Source organism: Psammomys obesus, unplaced genomic scaffold, assembly GCF_907164565.1.
Source record: "Psammomys obesus unplaced genomic scaffold, mPsaObe1.curated_primary_1811, whole genome shotgun sequence".
In the NCBI taxonomy this organism is placed as follows: Eukaryota; Metazoa; Chordata; class Mammalia; order Rodentia; family Muridae; genus Psammomys; species Psammomys obesus.
In genome coordinates this window covers 375,772-398,167 of record NW_026596039.1, presented here as the reverse complement: position 1 = coordinate 398,167, position 22,396 = coordinate 375,772, and the positions used below count along the sequence as shown (strand labels likewise).

The 22,396-nt window shown below is 47.0% G+C and overlaps 1 protein-coding gene across 2 annotated transcripts in view; it reads left to right on the top strand.

Annotated features, from left to right (window-relative positions):
- Window positions 1-22,396, top strand: part of Pknox2 (PBX/knotted 1 homeobox 2) — a 258,062-nt gene that overhangs the window by 190,575 nt on the left and 45,091 nt on the right. For both annotated transcript variants that reach the window (XM_055622368.1, XM_055622367.1), the window contains one exon: window positions 5,142-5,281. In XM_055622368.1, coding sequence (XP_055478343.1) covers window positions 5,142-5,281 — 140 coding nt within the window. The remainder of the gene's footprint in view (window positions 1-5,141; window positions 5,282-22,396) is intronic.

The window sequence follows — 22,396 nt, the reverse complement described above, 5'->3', positions numbered from 1 at the left end:
TGGAGAAGGAAGGCATTTAACGGAAAGGTGTCATACAAGTGCTGGTGAGGACAGCAAGAGTGGCTCTTTCTGGCCTCTCTTATATCCATTCAGAAGTTCTTCTACTCATCCTGAAGATGGAAGATAAGGCTTTCAGAACAGTTGGATCTCCTAGATTCCCTAGATATTGTATAACCGTTCATGCATTTCGTTAGCCTCGACTCTTCCCATTAATTGGATGGCAGGCAGGGAACGACACTTAAAATTGGGACCAGGGAGATAAAGGGATGGCTCAGAGGCTAAGAGCACTTGTTGCTCTTTCAGAGCACCCACATAGCAGCTTACAGCTGTCTATAACTGCAGTTCCAGGACATCTGACACCCTGTTCTGTCCTCCGCAGACACCAGGCCTGCATGTGGTACACAAACATACATGTATACAAAACATCCAAACACATAAAAATAAGAAGAGGAGGAGCAGGAGAAGGAAAAGGAGGAGAAGAAGAAAGAATTGGGGCAGAAGTCACTGAGCTTTGAGATTTGGGCAGGGCTGGTTCCATCTTGGAGACATAGAGAAGCTTGGTGATTATCACATCCAAGAAAGGGAAGCAGGCGGGTATTGGCCCTTTCATTCCAAGAAGGAACCACAGCTAAGAGAAGAGTCAAGGATCACATAGATAGGCCTCCCCAAAGCCAACACTATCTTGCCCTGTCCACTAGACGCAATCTTGTTCTCTTGATTAAGCCTTGTCCCAAAACATGTCCCTAAAACCCAAGGGAGGTTCATCAGCCTTCATTTGCTGAGGCTTCTCTGATTCCCTAGTCTGCCCTCAGGGCATTGCTTAACTCTGCCTGCCTCTTTCTCTGTGCCTTAGCTTCCTCTGCTTGGAAAGGGACAGGGCTGCCTGTCTGTCTGCCTTAGTGCCATCGCCAACCTTGTCCACAGTGAGCCACACAGGTAGACCTTCCTTAAAGAAGTACCCTGGTCTAGAGCGGCCTGTTTGAGACCAGCTGTAAATGTACTGAATGGCCTTGTGGATTTGTAAGGCTAGTTTCTTCCCTTGTCAGACCAGGGAGAATGGAAGGAAGTCACTCGGGGAGTCCCCCGGAATTAGTAGCGTGTTGGTTAGTAACTAGCAACTGGCTCTTGGGGCATGGGTTTGAGAGGAGGGTTCTGCCCTGATTTGCACCATTCACCAGTTTCCTTGCTGTAAGTACTCCCACCGTGGCCAATTTCAAGACACCCAGACATGAACCAGCTCGAAGAATTCCCGAAAACTTCAATCATCCGTTTCGCAGGCACTTCCGCGAGGCCATTTAACAGCCATGCCCTGCCCTCGTTCACCCAGCTTCTCCCCCTGCTCCCCCTCTTTAGACTTTGCTCCTCCTAAAACTGATTTCAAATCACCCCCATTCCCCTGTAGGGTCTCTGACCTTGTGAACGGTGACCGATCCTATTTCAATTCCAGGTCTTTGGAAATGGCTAGTGAAAGAAACCTGTTTGGAAATAAACATTCATCCTTCAAACCTGAAGAAATGCAGAATTGGCTAGATAAACCCCCCATGAGCCACATAAATTTGAGTCATCCTCCCTTTCAAACCAGCTCTGGTCTCTCACCCTCTGAGAGCCTTTCAGGGCCCCTTGGGAGATCTGCAAATGACCGATTTTGATTTAATTTTTATTCTGAGCATTCATCTTTATCCCATCAGGCCTTCCACTGCCTTTCCCCAGCCAGACAGAAGAGAACCTCCTTCACCCTTCTCTAGACGCTCATCTTAGTAAAGGCCTCTGTGGATTCCTTCAAGGACACCAGACAATTTACCTAGTGGGCTAAGTGTACCAGTGCACTGACATTTTACCCTCGGATGAGCTGTGTTGATGTAGTTGTGCCTGCTTTACGACTAGAGTACATTCTACAACTCTCATGTTTAATTATAATCACCTCATTCAGATAGTTAAAGGAGGCTCTTATGTCTTCCCATTTCCCCTGGTTACCAAATCCTGCTTACGCATTCTAGGTGCCTTCAAGTAGTCGTGAGGTAACAAACTACAGAATCCCTTCCCTACACAGGTCAGCTGTCCTCAGAATGTACCTTCATGTACTTCTGTAATCCGAGGGAAAACGGGATCCTAACCTCATCACTCTGTGCTCTAGGCTTTCATTAATGCATGCTCAGACAGCATTAGTTTATGTTGGGATTTGCTTGTTTCTGTTGTTCATGAACACATTACACCTTGGCTATATCGAGCAAAGCCATCAGCTAACGCACTGATACTAACCCCTGCATCCCCTGTTCTGCACTTACATTATTGATTGTGCTTTATTTTTAGAAGTGTTCAATTTTAACTTATTAGATGAAAAATAATCTTATTAGGTATGCCCTATTGTCCAAATCTGCAAAGATCTTTTGGGTCCAAGTTTCTCATCATCCATAAATTTGTTGAGCATTTCCTCAGATAGCCTTTAAATCACCAAGAAAAATGTTGAAAAAAAAAATTACCCAAAGAAGGAAGCGTGTGGCCTTTGCCGAGAAACTTCCCCATGCTGACATCTGTCCTTTAGTTGTCTTCTGTGAGGTGTAATTCACAATCCATGCAATTGTCCACCAGGCTACATACAGTGGGAGATGCCTTGCCGAAGTTAATTATGCTGTATTTTCCTATAAAGCCAGTTTAATGAACTTGCCAATTTCTCCATGTTTTTCAGGCACTGCTCTTGTAAGCCGAGAGCCTAGAGCAGTGCTTACTGTGACAGAGACTCTGGAAACGCCTACAAATAAACTCAATTTTGTTAGTGGGTGAGGGATGAGAGAATCTGGCCCGCAGTGGTTACAGATCAGTGAAACTGTGACCACCGTTTTAACTGAGTGTGCCCTCTTTCTCCATTGTGAAGTCTAGTACAGTACTTGCCTCGCTCTTCCTTCATGTAGCATCTCTTTAAAGACCACCAATCCTAAATGCATACTGATGAGAAAACACGAACTCAGGCAAGTTAAGAGATTTGTCTGAGGTCAGAGGCTAATAAAGGGACAAGCATTTGTCTGCTGGCTCCCAGGCACCAAGCCTCCTGTGCACTGAGTTCACACATGTAGCCCATAGAGTGACAGGGATGTTTCTTTTTGACAAAATGACACAGTATAGTAAAACACAGGTGTTTCCTTTATGGTGTTTTATTTTTCCTCTGCTATTCATTAATTCATTGATTCAACAAATATTTAATACCTTCTAGTGACAGAATGCAATTGTTATGAGCCCTTGTGGAGTTTTAAAGAGGAGCAGAGAGAAAATAATTAAATATACATATAGTTTATGTTCATGTTGATGAACACAGAAAAACAAAGCAAGGGGCAGGTGGGGTGAGGGGTGGCTGGGTTTTTTTTTTTTTAAAAAAGAGTGGCACCTGAGCAGAGATATGACTGGAAAAAGCAAGATCTCTGCTGATGTCCTGGGGATATACACACACAGCAATAATGTGCTTTATTCACAAAATACTTTTTATTCTGTAAAGCACTGACATAGATCCTATTATGAACTCACAAGCTGTGAAATACCTGATTCCTTCCAAGCATATTCATTCATTTATTCATTTATTCATTTATTCTTCTTCTTGTCAAATGTTTTTGTCAAACTCTGTCATTTTTATTTAAGCATGATCAGTTGAGTGTCAGGGGCTGGTGAATAAGGCCTTGGAGCCAGCGACAAATGTACATTCTGGCTAAGACCAGTGAGATAAGGGCTATCATGGTATCAGGAATAGGTAGACAGAGGAGAATAATACAGATGTATTGATGTTATTCTAGGAGTCTATTTAACTAAAAGAAATATAAAATAAAAGAATTAAGTTCTGTAATAATTGTTTTCAAGAATTTTGAAGATACTGGACTATTTCTTTAAATGAAACATTAGACAGAAAACTCAATGTATTATATTGAAAGAAATTGGTATGGTTGGCATAAAATTGTAGGCTTTGGGATACCTTCAAACCCCTATAACATGCTATGAAAACCATTTTTTGAAAGTTTTTGCTACGATCAAGAGCATGCATCTATCTGTTCACTGTCCATCAAAAACTTCATCTTCAGTCAGTGGTGAATGCCTTTAATCCTAGTACTCAGGGAGGCAGAGGCAGGAGGATTGTTGTGAGATCGAGGCCAGCCTGGTCTACAAAGCGAGTCCAGGACAGCCAAGGCTACACAGAGAAACCCTGTCTCAAAAACAAAACCAAAAATAAACAAGGAAAAACACCTTCATCTTCAAGTGATCATAAGCCAAACTTGCAGAGCCATCAAAACTACTAGGAGAGTTAGTTACCTCTTGACTTGAACTGAAAGGAACAAATAAAACTGTCCAAGTGAAAAACATTCAGCCTCTTTTTTTTCCTGCTTTTTAAAGTTATATAATCAAACTCATTATTGTCAAAAAGACTCATAAACAGGGGCTGGAGAGATGGCTCAGTGGTGAGTTGCTCTTGATGCTCTTGCAGAGGACCTGAGTTCAGCCCTAGCGCCCACATAGCTGCTCACAACCATCTTCGGGAGGCACACTGCCATCTTCTGAACTTGGAGAGAACCAGACATGCGTGTGGTGCACATTCATATATGCAGTCAAAACACTTATGCATACAAGACTCATTAACCTAATTGAAGTAGTTTATTATATTGTGGGTATTTTCTGGGGTGGGGGTTATTTTTATCTTTCTACTCCTGGGCAAAGATCACAACATTTGCTTTAAGAACAATCTCTCAGGCCAAGGCATAGTAGCTTTGCCCGTGATCCCAGTATTTGGGAAGTGGAAACACGAAGATCATGCATTCAGGGTAAGCCTGGGCAACATATCAAGTTTTAAGCCAGCCTGGGCTACAAGAGACCCTGTCTCAGTAAAAGAAAATAAAATTCTGTGTTTTCTAAGAGTGTTGGGAACCCATTCTCTGGTTACTGAGTTGTTGGCTTGTTTGTTTGTTTGTTTGTTTGTTTTTTAGAACATACTCATTTGGAAAAAAAAATGAAAAGACTGCTTTACTGTCCACAGTAGCAAATGAATAAATGGATACAATTTACCATGTGCAGCTCTCTTGCACACATTCTCCCTCCCTGGCCCAGGAGAGGCCAAGGAAGACCCCTCAGTCCACCTAATCTACCTTCCCTGTTTCTTCTCTCTGCAGATGACAGCAACTACCCAGCCACCTTCCAAGGCCCAGGCTGTCCACATCTCAGCACCTTCAGCTACCGCCAGCACACCTGTGCCCAGTGCCCCCATTGACCCCCAGGCCCAGCTGGAGGCCGACAAGCGGGCTGTGTACAGGTAGGGGACTCTCCTGCAAGCCTTAGCTGAGATAGGAGAATGCAGGCTGGCAGGTAGGCTCATCATGATGATGGCCAGCAGCAGCTTGTCTGAGCTTCCTCCCTCAACTCAGAATCCACTCACCCCCACTGGCCACTGTGGGTTTGCTTCTACTTGCTGGAAGTATCTGTGATAGACATGAAGGTATGGGCAGTATCAGCCATGAAGATTCCCTTCCCCTCTCAACCAGGAAGATGGGGCCCTAATGAACATCAGAAACCCTCAGTTCAGCCAACCAAACTCTCTTCAAAGACAATTCTCAATGTGAATTGTCTTTGTCAGCATTCCAGGTAAACTCGGGTCACACTCTGTTTCAAGCTGTCTTAGCAAGAAGTGTGGTGTGTGACTGTGTGGGCCCTGGTGCCCAGGTCATTGTCCTGAATGAGAAGGTGAGTGGAGATCAGGGAAATACCCATGGTGCCTTAACCAACTCTAGTTCTTGTGTGAGTGGTTGGGGACGAGAGTGTAGTTATCTAAAAACAGGTCTGAATGAGATTTTTATTGTTGTTTGTTCGCAAGACTCCCACAGTACAAAGAAAAGATGGTGTTGACTCTGGCTCAGATTCACTCGTGCGAATTCACATGTTCCCATGCAGCAGCAAGCGCAACATACACCGGCAAGGCATACGTCATGGCTAATGCCAGTAACGCAGAATTACACCAGGAATAATGCACCCAAGACAGGCAAACAGGAAGACAAACGAATAAGGAGATTGATTCCTTCCCCCACACCCCAAAGACAATGCCTTCATGGTAATGGTGGCAATTAGTGATGTTATTATCATTATCATCAGCATTATTTTTAGTTACTCAGATAAGCTGATTGCCTCTAATGCCAACACCTAGGTCCTGCAAAAAATTAAAATAAAACAGTACCTGGTCCCTGACTTGAGCAAAAAATAAGCCAGGTCCAGCTGCCTGTGGGTGCAGGGCTCTACCCAAAGAATTTTGGGATCTATCTGTTCACAGTCACTCCCAGGGAGGACAAACCTGCCTCCCTCAGTGTCCCTCCCTCCCTCCCTCACACTCTCTTATTGAATAATTACTATTAATATTGCAGGCGCTGTTATAGACTCCTGGGAACGTGAGTGACCTAGGAAGGTAAACATCAGTACTTGTCACCCCAGGAACCAACAGACATGCAAATAAGAAGGCCCCATTGTGTACTCAGAGCAGTTGGACAGACTTCCTTTGTGAGGCAGTGTTTGTGGCTGGCTTGCTGGCTGAGCAAGAGACTCTGCCAGGTGGAAAACATGTAGGCTAGCCTTTTCGGGAAAAACAGAATTCGCTGTGTTATAGGATCGGGATGAGCCAGTGGCCAGAGCAGCCTGGGAGTGAAAAGAGTGATTACACAGCTGCCCATAAATGAGCCTGGGTAACTCATGTAGGTGTGTGCCTGAGAAGGGAGAGGAAATAAAGCGACCTCTGCAAGCTCCCCTGGTGGCCTGATGGCTCAGGCTTTCCTCTTAGTGCTCAGTTTAGACCACGACTATTCCAACTGTAGTCCATGGGGCATCGTATGGAAGCTGATTGGAAAAACAACATCTTGGGGCTGACCCAGTCCTCAGGATTCAACATGTGAAAGTCACATGGTTTGGGGGGATTCATTTGCACCTTAGAGGCTGATCGTAGGCATCATTTCAGATTCATGGGGAAGGGGTGTGTGGTGAGTATAGATCACAGAGAATACCTCTGATTGAGAGGATCTTTGGGGGCTGGAGAGATGGCTCAGTGGTGAAAAGCACTGGCTGCTCTTCCAGAGGATTCGGGTTTGATTCTCAGCACCGACAACAGTCTGTAACTCCAGTTGCAGGGGATCCAATGCCCTCTTCTGGCTTTGTGGTACACAGGCCTACATGCAGACAGAACACTCATACACACAAAATAATGAAGTAAAACAAATAGGTGCTCTTTGGGAGAAAACATCAGGGTGCTTAAGGTGCCCCCCAAGAAGACCAAGCATGGTTCAAACAAAGCCTCCACCCTCAACCCACCGGCCTTCCTTCTTCTGATCCTCTCTCATTACTGCCCCTTGGCCACAAACATAATTACCTCTGTGCATCCAATCATGATATCTGCTAGGAATAAAGTTTCTGGAAACCCAGGGTTGGTGCTACCTCTCACTGAGCCTAAAGGTTCATGATAGACTCGAGCAGCATATTTAATAAGAGTTAACGAGGGAGCCCATGGAAGCACCTGGCACCATGGCTGGCGCAAAGCAGTGCTGCACTTGTCAAGGCCATCACAGCAAGATCCATGGACTCCAGTGTTGGTATAATGTTCTTTTGGAATGGATACACCTTACCCTTGCTCATTCAAATGCTGACTTCTCTCCCCCACTCTCTGGTTTCAATCCGGACATTGCATTGTGATACTTGTTCTAAGCATCACCTGTCTCAACTTTGTGTAAACGTGCCAAAATGAAACAACCAGCCACAATGTTGAGCAATGGACAGGAAGGAGTAGGAGAGAAGGGGAGGAGCCAGAGGACAGGAGAAAGGCAGACAGTGGGAGGCAGAGGAGAGAGAGACTGGGAGAAAAAGAGTTGGAGGAGAGAGAGGTCTTAGAACAGCGGAGAATGAACCCAACAAAAAAGCAAGTATAATGGGTGAATCTAAATGTTAGGAAACTATGAGGGCTTGGAGGTTTAGGATGGAGTAACAATTGCCCAGCATTGTGTTCTAGGTTAACTAAATAAATCATAGTCTCTGTGTGGTGATTGGGTTATACAGCTGTTTAGGATTATCAGCAGCAGTTACTAAAAGATATATCAATAGTAAATACAACACTCCAAAGTCTTTCTCAAGATACCAGGCTCATGCTGCACCCATGCCAAATTTCAGAAGAAGTGGCACACTGCTCCTTGAGACCTGTCCACCATGCCACTTGAAGTACGACTCAAACCTTTCCTCAGGTAACACTACTTCCTGCTTACCCCTTTTCTTTCCCGGGGCTAGCCAACCAAAACCCTTAGCATTTGCCCAAGGTGGACTTGAAACCATCTGATCCAGTAAAGGGACTTCTGGGCAAACATGGCTGTCCGGCTCCTCACAGCTAGCTTGGAGCTAACACCATGCCACTGCCCAACTCCCCAGCTCTCTAGTTCTAGTCCCAGAGCCCCCGACTTGTCTCCTGTATTCACACCTCTCCTGTTAGTACCATCAGCCCTCTCTGCAGCCATTGCTTAGATGCCCAGCCTCCTGTAGGGTCAGTAATTTTAATTAGATTTGCCTGCCCAGGGGCACTTTGGTTGTTCCAAAGCACGTCAGGGAGTCCATATTTTATGTCAATAAGTGTAACAAGACCCTTTCCATTCAGATTAGTGCCCAGCACTACTTTTTTGGAAGTCTTCCCTATGGCCCCTTCCAGGACTATAGATGGAGAAAGATGGGGGAAGCCCCCTCCCCTGACTTCTGCTGACAGGCAGAGGGGCAGTGTGACAAAGGGGAGAGAGCCTGCCAGTGCCCCCAAGGTTTTATTTGTGTATAAGGAAGTGTTAATGAAATATATTGGTTCCCTTCTGATCTGGAAGCTGGGGGAGGGGCCGAGCAGAGCCTGTCTTTAATTGGATCATACCGGAGCATCATCTGGGCTAATCAGCAAGGCAACCAGGAGCCCGGGCTCAGATTAATGATTTCAGTCTAATCCAAGCAGATCCCATGATTGGATGCACATCCTGGGTAATTGTGTTTGTGGCCCAGGAGCAATGATGAGAGGGAACCGGAGGAGGGGAGGCCCATGGAGTAGGAGGTTTAGGTTTGGATGGTCCTCAGTTTTCTCAGCCCCGCACCCACACCTCAACTCCAATGCTTCCTCCCAGAGAAGTTCAAATTTAACTTGGACTGCAGCACCCACCTGCCATGCTGCAGGGTGGTCAGGTGTCAGGTGCAGTTTGAGACGGAGGGATTAGGATGCAGAGCAGAGATGGGGCCAAGAGGGTGAGGTTAATCCAGCACTCCTCCCCCTCCTCCCCTCCCGTCTCCTTCGTTCCCCTTTGAAGTGTGTGGGTTCCCATGGAAACCGCGATGTCCTGGGGAGCAGAAGAGTGGCAGGGAGCTAGGCTGGCCAGGTGCAAGTGGGGGAGGACGGTGACTGCAGAGCGTGCTCTGCTAAGGTTTTGGCCGTCCCTCCTAGGGCTGCAAGAACCTCTTTGAGAGCTGTGACCCATTGGCAGTACTGAAGTTACCTGTGTTAAATAAATGTGGGCTGGAGGCCTGAATAGCAAGAAAATAGTAACGCAGTTGTGTTTTGCTTCCCCACTAAAAAGCACTGAGGTCAGCTGCAGGATCGGATGAAGAGGGTGACTCCTCTACCCTGTATTCCTTTGTGCCATTATTCAGACAATTAAGTGGATTAACATCTGGATCAACATTTCTGTGCCCTCCACTCACTAGACTGTTAACTCCATGAGGACAGGGTTGGGTTCCTGTCTGTCTTGCTCAGTGAGTGTCGCCTGCACTTTACACAAATCAGCCTTAGCAGCTTGGGCAAAGAGGGTGCTGAATTGCTTGTTGAGGGGATTAATTAAATAGGTTAGACAGCACCCCATAAATAAACGGTGGCCGTAGGTTGGTGTGCTGGCAGTTGCCTTGGGGGAGAAGCAAGGAGTGTGATTTGTAATATTTGCCAATTTCCGTGTTGTGAATGCCCCTTCCATGATCCACTCAAAACTGCTACTGAAGAGTTGGAAAGAAATCGACAGGACTCAGCCTTGCCAGCGTGAAGCGCAATCCCCATAGGAGGAGCCAGGTCACAGACACAGTCTCTATTTACAAATGGGGGAAGGGAAATAATCCCAAGAGCAGATTCTGTGGAGTAGCCTTGATCCTACACTCCTGGTTCTGTCCCCTCAGGTCTAACACTGGAATCTTAATTGGAAATGTTCTCTCTCTAATGACTTAATGCTTCAGAAAGTGCTGATGGTGGGGAAAGGTCTGTGTAAGTATATAAGCACCGTGCTCCACCTGAACCCCAAAGGCAGAGAGTTTTCTCTTTGGGGGATTCTACAGTACTGTTTCCGTCTGCTTGCGGAAGCCCACTCTCAGCATCCAGCTTGGTCTAAGAGCCTTTGCTGGTTTGCCAGTGATGGAACTCCTTCATGGCAGTTCTAGAAGCCCTGCTTCCAACCCTTCTTTCATCTTCTTTTTCTGCTCTCTTGTCTTAGAATCTTGGCTTTTGCATAGTGCATGCTTGAGACTTCAAATCAGGCCCCCAGTTCCCATGAACCATTCAGCCGGGAGCCTCCACCCCGGAGTTCTCTACCCCCTGAGATCTCGCAGTCCAACTGTCACTCAAGAAAGCAAGGTGAATTCCTAAGGCACTGTGTATATTATGCTCATCCCTGTTGCATCTAGACAGAGTTCCTTTCGAATCCACACCTGTCAGGGAAGGGAGGAAACAGGACAGTGAGCATTGGTCTGATCACTCCCATGAGACCATCCTAAAGGTCACCGAATACTGAGGCTTGATCCTCACAGTCCCTTTAGCTGGAGGTGCAAATTCAGCTTAGCAACCCATGCTAGGCAGGGGAAATAGAATAATGTTCTAGAAATAGACGTGGTGATAACTAACTTTGTCACCTCGGGTGAGTTAATCTCTCAGAGCCTCCATTTTCTCCACTGTAGAAAAGAAAACACTCATACCCAGGATAAAGTTACATAACAGTAGGTAATGCCCAGTGCAGAGGGCAGTGCATGCTGAGTTGGCTGGAGGGTCTTAAGCATAGGTCCGGCTTGTGTCACTTTGGCCTACTCTGTTTGAAGCATTTGGTGATATGGGCCTAGGGATTAGGACCACAGCCTTGGCACTTGCCTGGTTCGCAAGCTGGTTCTACAGTCGGGCACTAAGTCTGTCTGTGTCCCAGCTTTCTCATCTGTAAATGAGAGTGAAAGTCATACTATCTCGTCATCAGGGCTGCCATGAGGATTAGATTGCACAGGCAAAGGCTTAGGAAAGAACCTGGGTGGGGAGTGGCTCAAGAATAAAGTGCTTGCAGATCAAGCACGGAGATCTGATTTTAGATCTAAAAAAAAAAAAGGAAGAAGAAGAAGAAAGAAAAGAAAGGAAATATAAAAACGGGGCAAGGCTATTGTAACCACAGGGGCTTCTTGGTTGAGCAGGTAGGTCTTGGGCCCTCCCTGGCCAGCCAGTTTAGGCTCAGGACAAGTGAAATACCCTGCCTCAAAAAATAAGGTGAGGGCTAGAAGTGGCAGACATCTGACGCAGACCTCTGGCTGCCTCATGCATGGGCAAGTAGGAGCGCGCATGACCCCCTCCCCCATACATACCTGGCTGATGGTACATGTTCTTGGTAGGTGTCAGCTGCTCTTGGACATTGGAGCAAGCAGGGTGAGCAGGCTAGGAAGTAAAGGGCAAGGGCCCTGATGATGGGAAGGGCCTCCTAATCAAATGGTTCTCACTCAAGCATTTCTTTGGTGTGTACGGTGTGTATGTAAAGCATTATGTGAAGTCCTGAAGGCATTACAAAGAAGAAATGTGAGGAGGGGCAGGGGAGGAATATAGAAAGTAGCTGAAATATAAACTTGGCACAGAATAAGGGCTCCAAAAAAGTATCCAAGTATCTGATTTAATGCCTATATCCTGTGTGGGAGAGTCACTTTCCCAAGGTAGGCAAACCCTGAGAGAATGGCATCACAGTTGCCCTTCCAGGGGCTGGGCTGAGAGATGTTAGAAAGTCAGTGCCCCCAAGATCAGGTTAGACAAGCAGCAGGGTAGAGTTGTCTTGTTGTGACTGTCCTCTTCAGCTTCCTGGCCAGGACCCTGGGAACTGCCACTTCCTAATGATGCATCATTGAGGGAATTTGTCCACCCTGTGACCAAAGAGTGTTCTGGCTACAACTAAATGACCCTGGAGCTTAACTCTCTGTCTTCTGGCGCTGTGCTTGGTCCTTTATGGAATGTGTTGGGTTAGGTGGCCTGAGAATAGCATGAAAGAAATGGAGCCATTCCAAGGAAGAAACTGGGACCAGAGCTCTAGGCCAAGGCCTCTGAAGTACTAGGTACAAGGAACAGATGTTCCAGGCTGTGTCCTTGGCTAGGCTTTATGAAATAAAAACTTTAAAGCCCATTCCATGCTCTCTGAAGCAGCTGGATTTGCTGGCATGGAAAGTACCATCTTAGCTAGCCTAGTGGCTGTCACCAGGGTTTCCGGTCTACTGGAGCCATTATCTGGGAAATGATAGCATGCTCTAGTTTCTTGAGTTCCAAGGGGAGCCCGTTCTATCCTCTTCCCACTGGTCTGAAGGCACTTGGCCCAAGCTCAGCTTCTGCACAGGTTATTGGAAGGCCAGTGGGTCGCAGCTACTTCGTGCAGTAGAATGCCCAGAGGTGGTAAGTGCTGTGACTCTACCATTAGTCCTAGTCTACGTAGAGCTGAATTGTCCACAGACTGTGCCCTCATCCCACCAAGACACAGCTTACTGATAAGAGATCCAGGAATCCAGAAGCCCCAAAAGTGACTGGATCCTCACAAGTGTATGCATGCACTGCTTGGTACACAGAGACCTCAATGACAACAGGCTACAACTGTGATGCACAGTCCACTGACCCTCTTTACAAAAGGGAAAGTAGCCAGTACTGTGTCTCCCTGATAGTGCAAATGGGGGGGGGGGTGGAGCAGGGTGAGAGAGGAGCAAACTGGGGCTTTAGAGCTTCTGTTTCAAATGACTTTTCACCGGGGTTCAGCTGAGCCAGCCCACTCCTCCTTTAATCAGTGATGCTCTGCATTTGTTAGACAGTGGTCCATTTCATGGTCATGTGGAAAGAACACAGACTAAGGCTTCAGGCTTCTGACTTTATCGCTGGGCACAATCACTGAGCCTCTTTCGAAAGGCTTTTCTACTCCACAGAGTAGACATTCAGTGAGAAAATGGAGCTCTGTAAATGCTGTAGCCTTGTTCCCACACAGAAAGGTGACTAGCAGAAGAGGTACTTCCGGAAACCTATCTGATAAAACAGAGATTTCTTGTGTATCCTAAAGCATCAAGCACAAAGTGTTGATGCTTTAGGATACACAGGGCCCCAAGATACACAAGATTCAAGGATGGTGGAAGAAAAGGGAGAAGGTGGGGACCAGTGAGGCAACTCAGCAAGTAAAGGTGCTTGCTGCCAAGCCCCATGACTTGAGTTTGGTCCCCAGAAGCCACATGGTACAAGGAGAGAACCAACTCCTGCAAGATGTCGCTTGACTTCCCCGTGTGCACCCCCCCTTAAATAAATAAATGTAAAAACAATCAAAATTACCGCATGGGTGAGAGGGAAGAGTTCAGTATTTGGGTTCTCCACATCCATGTTGTAAGTTTGAAATCACTTCTTAGTTTGAGGAAATCATTCAAGCACATAGCATGTCAGTTTGCTCTTCGGTAGAATGGGTGTGTTAAGGGCATAGGGGCGGATTAGGGTGTTTGATAAGAGCTCTTTACAGTTCAACAAGTGCCACCAAATGCATGTGGATGGGTGCTCGATTCCTGCCAGTGACCAAGGTGAAGTGGATAGAGCTCCCTTCACCTCCCTAATCCGGTCTTCTTCAGTATGGCCTGTTTGTGGAGTGGATGGATTTCTGGTGACCAGGATAGGAAACCTCATTAGCTGCCTACTCTCAGAAAAGCCAGTTCTTTCCAGTGCTTGTTACTCGTGCTTTTTATGGTGGGGAAGGAGTGCCATGTTAGGTTTTTTTGTTTTTTGTTTTTTTGTTTTTCAGATTTTTGTTCTTGTAGCCTGGACTTAGCATCCACAATTGAGATTTCATATTGATTTTCTTTTTGATGTGCCTCTCCCTCTCTAAGTGTGTGTGTGTCTTTGTCTCCCTCTCTGTTTCTCTTTCTCTGTCTCTCTCTGTTTCTCTGTCTTTCTCTGTCTCTCCCTGTGTGTGTGTCTCTCTCTCTGTTTGTGTGTGTGTGTGTGTGTGTGTGTGTGTGTGTGTGTGCACGCACATGTACACAAATGTGCATAGAGACGGAGGAATACAGATAAGACTATGACCTGCCTGGGTCCCACATTCACCGTCCACCCACCTGGGGGGAAGAGATTTGGGTTCCAGCCCAGGAACCCTAACAGATGCAGCTCCAATTTAGTAACAAGAAAAAGTCCTCTCCAAGGCAACCCAGGCGAGCATACCGCCCACTGGGCAGGACTAAAAATAATCCCGCATGTTTTCAACGTCACACCTGAAGTAAAAATACATCCAACCAGGGGCTTCTGGCTTGTTCTCCCCACCCTGCTCTCCTCCCTCCATCTGGTGCTTTTGAAGAAGTAGAAGCTGAACACGCACCTTTTTTCACACCCAGCCCCGAGACCTTCCACCCCTCCCCACCCACATACTCCGGCAGAAGTGGGTCCTTTTGCAGTAACTGAGTCCACAAGCTGTCAGATGGCTAAATCTGATTCGAGCTTGCCCAGTAACGGCAGATCCTAAGCCAGAAAGAACTTCAGGCTCCTGTCTCAGAAACCTCGTCTCTGTAGTTACTGCTTGCCTCATTTGAGTCTTCCCATTCATCAGTGGTCAAAGCTTTATTGATCCCCTGCTAGTGCCACTCTCTATTTCTACATTCATTGGAAATTCAGAAAGTTACCAGGTCACAGACAGCAATTCCTTACAGCATGCAATAAGGAAGATGGTTCTGTGTACCAAAGCTATGGTTAGTAGAATGAAATCGGAGTCATAGGAAAATTCTTACTGCTAACACGTTTTTTTTTTTTTTAAGAAAATAAAGGACTTTTGGCTGAGCATGGTGGCTTATGACTTTAAGCCCAGCATTCAGGAGATTAAGACAGGAATATTGCTGGAGTTTGAGGGACAGCCTGGGCTACATCATAAGTTCAATGTCAGCTTGGGGACTCATAGCAAAACCCTGTCTCAATAACTCAAAAGCAGCATAGAGAGCAGGAGACATCACTGCCAAGTGGCTATTGTGAGTGACTGCCATCAGAGGGACAGCAGAAAACGCTGTGCCCCTCACACACGGCTTGCTTAGAAGAATCCATCAGAAAACTAGAAAGGAGATCCTAGACACTGGAAGCGTGATGTCTGTCTGGCAAGATGGCCCAGCTTGATGCTCAAGCATGAGAACCCGAGCTCAGCCCCTCAGTATCCGAATGAAAGTTGGTGTCGCAGTGCCTGACTGTAAGGAACCACCAGCACTGGGGTAGTAGGGCAGAGGGACAGGCAGGTCTCTAGGGCTTGCTGACCAGCCACCTAGCTGAAGCAATGAGCACTAAGCTCAGCAGAAGCCTGTGTGTGGAAGAGTAAAGTGGAGTTCCACAGAGGAAGTCGATCTCTGTCCTCCATGTGTGCACTCAAAAGAGGGGGGAAGGAAGAAGGGAAGAAGGAAAGAATAGAGGTGCTTTTGCATTCTGAAAAATGACAAGGCACCTCCCTCTCTCCCTTCTCTTTCTGAGCCTCTATTGAAATTAGCACGTGGGCTCGTTTTCCAGCCAAAGGAGACAGCAGACAAGGGTAAATAAATATATTGAAGTGGATAGTATAGTGGTGCTTTGCATAAAGGAGTCCACATATGTGGGAGCGGATAAACAAATATTAATCGATAGCTTGCTCAGTGCCAAAGACTATCTGTGTTTCTTCATTTAATTAATTTAATTACGTATGGGAGGGATTATCCCTGTTAAATAAAAGTAGAAACTGAGGCTCAAAGACGTTCTGTAACCTGCTCAAACATCTCACCACTGTCTGTCTCTAAAGTCTGATATTTGTTCCAAATTACCCTGCTTCCTACCCTGAACTGGGTGAAGCCATAGCATTTGGTGCGATGACCATGAAGGTGTGTCTAGACAACCCAGTTGTCAGAGAGAACCATTGAGCATCTTCACAGAACAGGTCGTGTGTGGAGTTGGGTTCTGCCAGTCATGAGAAGAGCATGAAGGAGAGTGGGAGCAGGAAGCTTGGGTGCAAGGAATCAGTGGAGCCCAGGGTGCAACAGGAAACTGGAACAGTGGCTTCTGGGATGTTGTCTCTGTGATCTCAGTGTTCTCTGGACGGGGATACTAGCAATAAGGCATCACAATGCCAGCCCCTGGGTAGAGCTTCCTGGAAGGCAGGCCTTTGGCAGCCATGCATGTCAAAAAGGGTAAGCAGTACAGAGTACCAGCCCCACCCTCAGTGTCCCAGCCCAGCCACCCCTCTGGCCAACAGATTAGTGTCTTCTGGAGCAGGCTGACCCTGTCTCTGACTTTGTTCTTGCTAGATTGCTTCCATGCAGAAATCTCTACCACACATCATCCATTCCACCCCCTGGTCATCATCTTGTCCTATCAGGGAAAGGCTCTCACTACCTTGTCCCCTTTGGAAGGAACCCTGGACTCCGGGAGGAGTGGGCACTGAGCCTGGGCTCCCACTGCCTATACCTCAGCAGGATGAGTCTGGCCAGAGAAGGCTACTGGTGGAGTCTGGAGGATCAGTGGGTGGCGATGTCAGGGAGGGAGAGGTGGGCAGCCAGTCAGGTGGCTGGACCCATAATTGAGGTCTGTAGCCTGGTCAAGGTCACAAGGAGAGAGATGGCTGAGACTCAGAAGGGACAGAGCTTGACGGTGAATCACAGGGTTAGAGCACCAAGACTAATAATATCCGAAGGCCTGGGACCATCCCTAAGCCCCACCCAATCTGCAGTGGTCTGTTTCGGTGTGTCTATTCTGACACTGTTGTTTTTAATTTTTGTATCCCAGTCTCTCCGAAGCTGTTTGCATTCTTTCCCATTCTGTTTCTACTCTCCAATAAGTAGGAAAAAAAAAAAGAAGTTTTAAATTAAAAGCCAAGTTGTCTGAGGAGGAAGAAAAAGATACAGGAAAGGCCCAGCTGTCTTTTCTTGAGTCCTCTTCATAAGGAGAAATGTGCTGCAGCCACAGAGGGGAGCTTCAAGTCAGATTAGAGTGTGAAAGACTGCCAGGAAAGTTGTGGTCTCTGTTCCAGGTCTTTAAGGAAACTCATCACCAGTCTTTGAACCTGCCTTGAAGCTTCGGGCAGGGCGGGGGCGGGGGGGGGGTGGCAAGGGAAAGGAAAAGGGCTTTGTGAACTCTTATCGACTCTCAGAAGCCTCAGAGGTAGGGGAAGCAACTTCCAACCCTGAAAAGCAGTCTTGATCTTGGCAGAGGGGCTGTCTGAGTCTTAGGGTTTTGAGCCTTTCAGTGGCTGAGCAGAGGGAGTGGTGAGCACGTCTGCCAAGGGCTTCCGCCAGCCTACTGTCCACGTCTGATCCATCTGCTGTCCCGGGGGACAGCAGTCCCACCCGCTTAGCCCCACAATGGGCACTCTTGACCAGCATATTTGGGTGATGTAGAAAATACGAAGGCAGAAGTGTCAGAAGTAATTAAACCAAACGATGGCTTAAGCCCCTGTAGAAATCAACGCATCCGGTTTAATCACCTTCTTAAGCTAGCACAAGGCTGCAATTCTATGGAGAGGGCTTCTTTATTTCTTTGGATCGTTAACAGGAACTGCATACCTTGAGCTTGATTTTAGTTCGGATGCTCCTGGGGAGAGGTGATGAGGGTGGGGGTGGGGCTGGGGGCTCAGAAGAGAGAAAAGAAATAATAAAATGTTATTTGAGATCATCCCTTCTTCCCCTCTCCCGGAGACTAGCCTTGTCTCTCCCGCCCTCCTGCCTCTGTCCGCGCTCCCAGCACCCAGGCGGAGGCACAGTGCTGAATGTGCTAAATTAGGCCATTAGAGAAATTCATTTCTCTTTATTAGTCTGTGTCAAATCCTTTTTATTAGTGGCTGGAAACGACCTCTCTTCTGCAGTAAAATGTCATGCCAGTTCACTCCTTTTATTTGTTCTGCACTGACGAGGCTCAAACTCTCACTGAATTAGTGCAGTGAGATTTATTTCCTCCAAATTTTGAACGGCTTAAGAGAGATTGGGGTGGAGGGGGCGGTCAGGAGGGAGGTGGCCTGTGGGGAACAGAGTTGGGAAGGGATGGGGAGGGAGAAGGTGAGCTCCCGTGGAGGTCAAATGTGCTCTGCTCTTTGGAAATAAAGTCTAATGGCCATCTCTCGTATCTTGTTCATCCTCTGGGCCCTGGGGACTAAATTCCCACACTCCTGCTTCAAGCTTCTGAAGGATGTTGATGCACAGCCAAATGAACCTGGACAGTAGGAAGAAGGGCTCCTTAAAACCTATGTTCTTGAGCTGGGCATATGTAGCTCATTAGGAAAGCACTTGTCTCCTAGGCATGAGACCCTAAGTTTGGTCACCAGCACTGAAAAACAAATATTTTAACTGGACAAATTGACAGGCTGAAAACCAAGGTCATATATGTGTACATGTATATAAATTTCTTTCCCCTGCTCCATCCCAGAGCCATTTCCATCCGGGTTGCTTAGGTATCAGCTTTCATGGACCCTTCCATATTTAAACTCTCCACACACAGAAGCTGCTGGAGAATACTCCTCCATGGGGCCCCGCAGGGGCTGTGGCTTCTTCTCCACGTATGCAAGGATCAGGGAGAGCAGCTTAGAAAATACACGTCAAAACTTAGGCAGGCAAATGCAAAAAGCACAGGTGGCTCATCTTTAAATGCTCTGGGGACGGTCTTAGGGAAGTCCCAAGGCCGTGGCTGCAGCCCTGGATCCCATCAGGGGTCACTGGTTACTTGAATCTGTCTCAGAGGTCATGTAGCCTTAGCTGTCCCCATGCAAGGAGGGGATTAGTTCTTTGTGTGAGATAGAAGGGGAGCATGTGGGGTTCTGTAGGATCCACGCCTGGCATGTCACCCAAGGATGGGTTACTGTGTCAGGGGGATGAGGCAGTCACAGGAGCTTGGGGAGGGTGGGATCAGAGAAGGGGGGTTTTGGGTGCTGACAGTGCTCCTCAACTGCCCCGTGCTCAGCCCAGGGAAACCTGAGTTTCCAAGGTAGTAGCTGGAGAGAATCAGCTCCTGCAAGCTGTCCTCTGACCTCTGTATGTGCACACCCCCAATAAACAAACAGGTAAATAAAGAAATGTAATGAAAGATGGGAAAATATTCCCAGAGGATACAAAAAAAAAAGCCCCCCACATCCATTCTAAGGAGTCCTGACACCTGCAAGTGGAAGGTTTGTGATACAGACCCAAACAGTGGCTCTGCAGAGGAGGGTATGTGTTTGACAGCACCTTCTGCCCCGCCCCCGCCCCTGAAAAGCCAGCTCTGTGTCCCTGTCTTGGGCCCACTAAGTACTTCATAACCTGACTCCTTTGGCTCTGTCAGCCACCTCTTTTCTGCTCCTCTCCTACCCCGCCCCCCTCACTATTACACTTGGCTGTGTCAGCCACCACAGAGTGCTTTGCTTTCCCTCCCCCTGCTGGTAACACCTCTCCTCAGCCTTTTGCATGGCTGCCACCTCATCATTCAGGGCTTAACTTAAATGTCACCTCCTCAGAGAGGCCCTCCCTGACCATTCTAAGGAAAGCTGCTTGCTCCTCCCTGCGGAGGCAAGAGTTGGAGCAGAGGAAACCTCTCCGACTCAAAATGCATGTAGCTGGAGCACTGAATTCCAACACAGAAAACACAACTCTGCATATATTACATATGGGGAAAGGCATACGCTAGACTCATGGCATACCCCCCCCCCCCCCCCAGTTTCATGTACACAGCTCTATGTGCCTATGTACTGAATGAACACAGTGTCACATGCACACATAGCCAAGCAAACATGCTGGCCTAGGACAAACACTTGCTCTATGGCGTGACTGCTGTCAACGCCAGCACCCTTCCACCATTTGTTTGGTAGCCGGCCACCCTCCCTTCAGCCAGTGAGGAAGGAACTCACAGTGACCGAATGGCTGCTGTGGGTTGGGGCATGGGCTGCACCCCCACCACCTGGCACGATGCTTCGGATTATTAGTTCCTGGTAATTTAGTGCCCTTGTACAGAGTCGATTTGTGCCTTTCATTCCTAATTGATCTAGTGGCTGTTTAAATGGCAGCAGGCATCTGTTGAGAGTAGGAAGGTTCATAAGGCGCAATAATTCATAACACCGTCTGGAATTTGCCTTTCATGGCCCTCAGCTAAACCACTGCAGGGCTCTGCTTAAATTACAGCCACTGAGGCTTTCTTTGGTATTCCACTCAGGGCCAGGAGAATCTTGCATTAAACTGGGATCAGGTTAGATTAGACTATAATATGCCGCAGTATTGGAGGCTGCAAATGAAGACTTATACTGGAGTTTAACCCCTTCACCTGATGTTCTCTTTGTCTTCAGCTGGGTAGCCAAATTCACCCATTGTTTTTCTTTGTCAGCTCTTTACTGGCTACAGCAGAGCTTCTGGCAAGGCTGGGAGGCACAGGAGCAAACCTGAAATGCTGGCCCTCTTTCTTGACTGCTCTAAGCCCAGTACACAGCCTTGGGACCCGGTAGTTTATGCAGCAGGCCCTCTAAACAAGGATGAGCCAGTCCTTTACTTAAGTGGAAAGACCTAGGCAAGCTGAGTGTGAGTTCAAGAGGCTAAGCCCTCCCTCTCTGTTTCTGCCCAGAATTGTTAGGATTCTGGGTAGGACAGATATAAGGGCTTTCCCCCAGCGCGCTGACAGAGGCTGAACCACTGTGCTGGCGTGGTGCTTACTTCTGCTCTCAGTACAGCCTCTTGGGGAGGGAGTAATGTCTAGTTTCCTTTTCAGGACTTACTCTGTTCTTCAATATGGTGGTCATTAGCCACATGTGACTATTTGAATTTGAATTAATTAAAATTCAATAAAATTAAAGATTCAATATCTTAGTTTCACTGGCCATATTTCAAGTGCTCATTGGCCTCAAGTGGCTAGTGGTTCGTGTGTTGGATGATGCTAACTGCGGAACATTTGCATTACTGCACAAAGTTCTGTTGGACAGTGCTAGCCCAGAGCATCCCTGTGGCAGAGGACCAACAGCCAGGTCCAACACACTTCCTCTTCCTCTCCTGTGAAACAGTACTGCATAGAAAATAAAGAAGCAGATGCTGTGGCTCAGGAATCTGAGAAGACAGACCAGGCTGTGCAGATGCTTTCTTGAAAGAACAGGGGAAGGGACTGGGGCTCTCTCTATTCCAGAGGCAACAACCTAGGCACAAAAGAAAGCAGGTGCTACAAAAATAAGTGTGATGTATGCTTATGTATGCAAATAAGCACGCAAACATACAACATCCGTGTTCAACAAATGTTTGCGAAGATTCACATACTTCTGAAAGACTCTGGATATTTAGGAGTGGATAGATAGATTTGATTGCTGATTAAAGTCTAGGTGGGTACCCAGATAATAAAACAAAAACTCAGATTTGGGAGAGAGGTATAGAAAGAGTGGATAGTGAGGGAAGCTTCCAGGAGATGATGGTCTCTACACTAAAATCCACATATCCTTTCAGCTAAACATTTCTGCTCACATAGACATATCTTAGAAACACATGCACACAAAATTTATTCATTGATTCAGTCACGAGCTATTTATTAAGTGCCTTCTATGAGTATACATGGCAAGATTCTTGGATACAGCAATCATTTACACAGAGGCTGTCCTGGAGAAAAACATATAATGATGCAAATAGCCATTTAATTACAGCTGTACTAAGGATTTGGTGATGGAAGTGTAGAGAGATGCTACAAATGCAACTGGAATATTTGACGAAAATTGAGTCTGCCAACAGACATGGGCATATGTGGGTGAGTTTGGGGGCTCATATGTTCCGCCCTGTGCATAAGAGCAAACACACAAATGTTTATACACTTCTATTGCCCTCAGCTGGCTTCAGATTTTGTGTGTGTGCGTGTGTGTGTTTGTGGCGTTTGTATCCACAATGGACATGCGCAAGATAAAGTACCATAGATGGTGCTTGCACGTCACCTAGCGATAACATTCACATCCAAGTAGCCTCTAGATAGTTCCCACATTCTTTTCCTGGACTCATGCCGAGGCTGAAATGAACATTGTTCTCTTTGAAGAGTTATGGCCTGGCCATACAGTTTATCTGACCAAAGGGAAAAAGTAGGAGCCCTCTGAGGCCTGAGGAGTGGGTCCTCGCCATGACAAAGAACAAAATGCTGCCACCTTGGCAGGCCCTGGGGACTGGGGGCATTCTCAAGGAACTGGACCCTGGG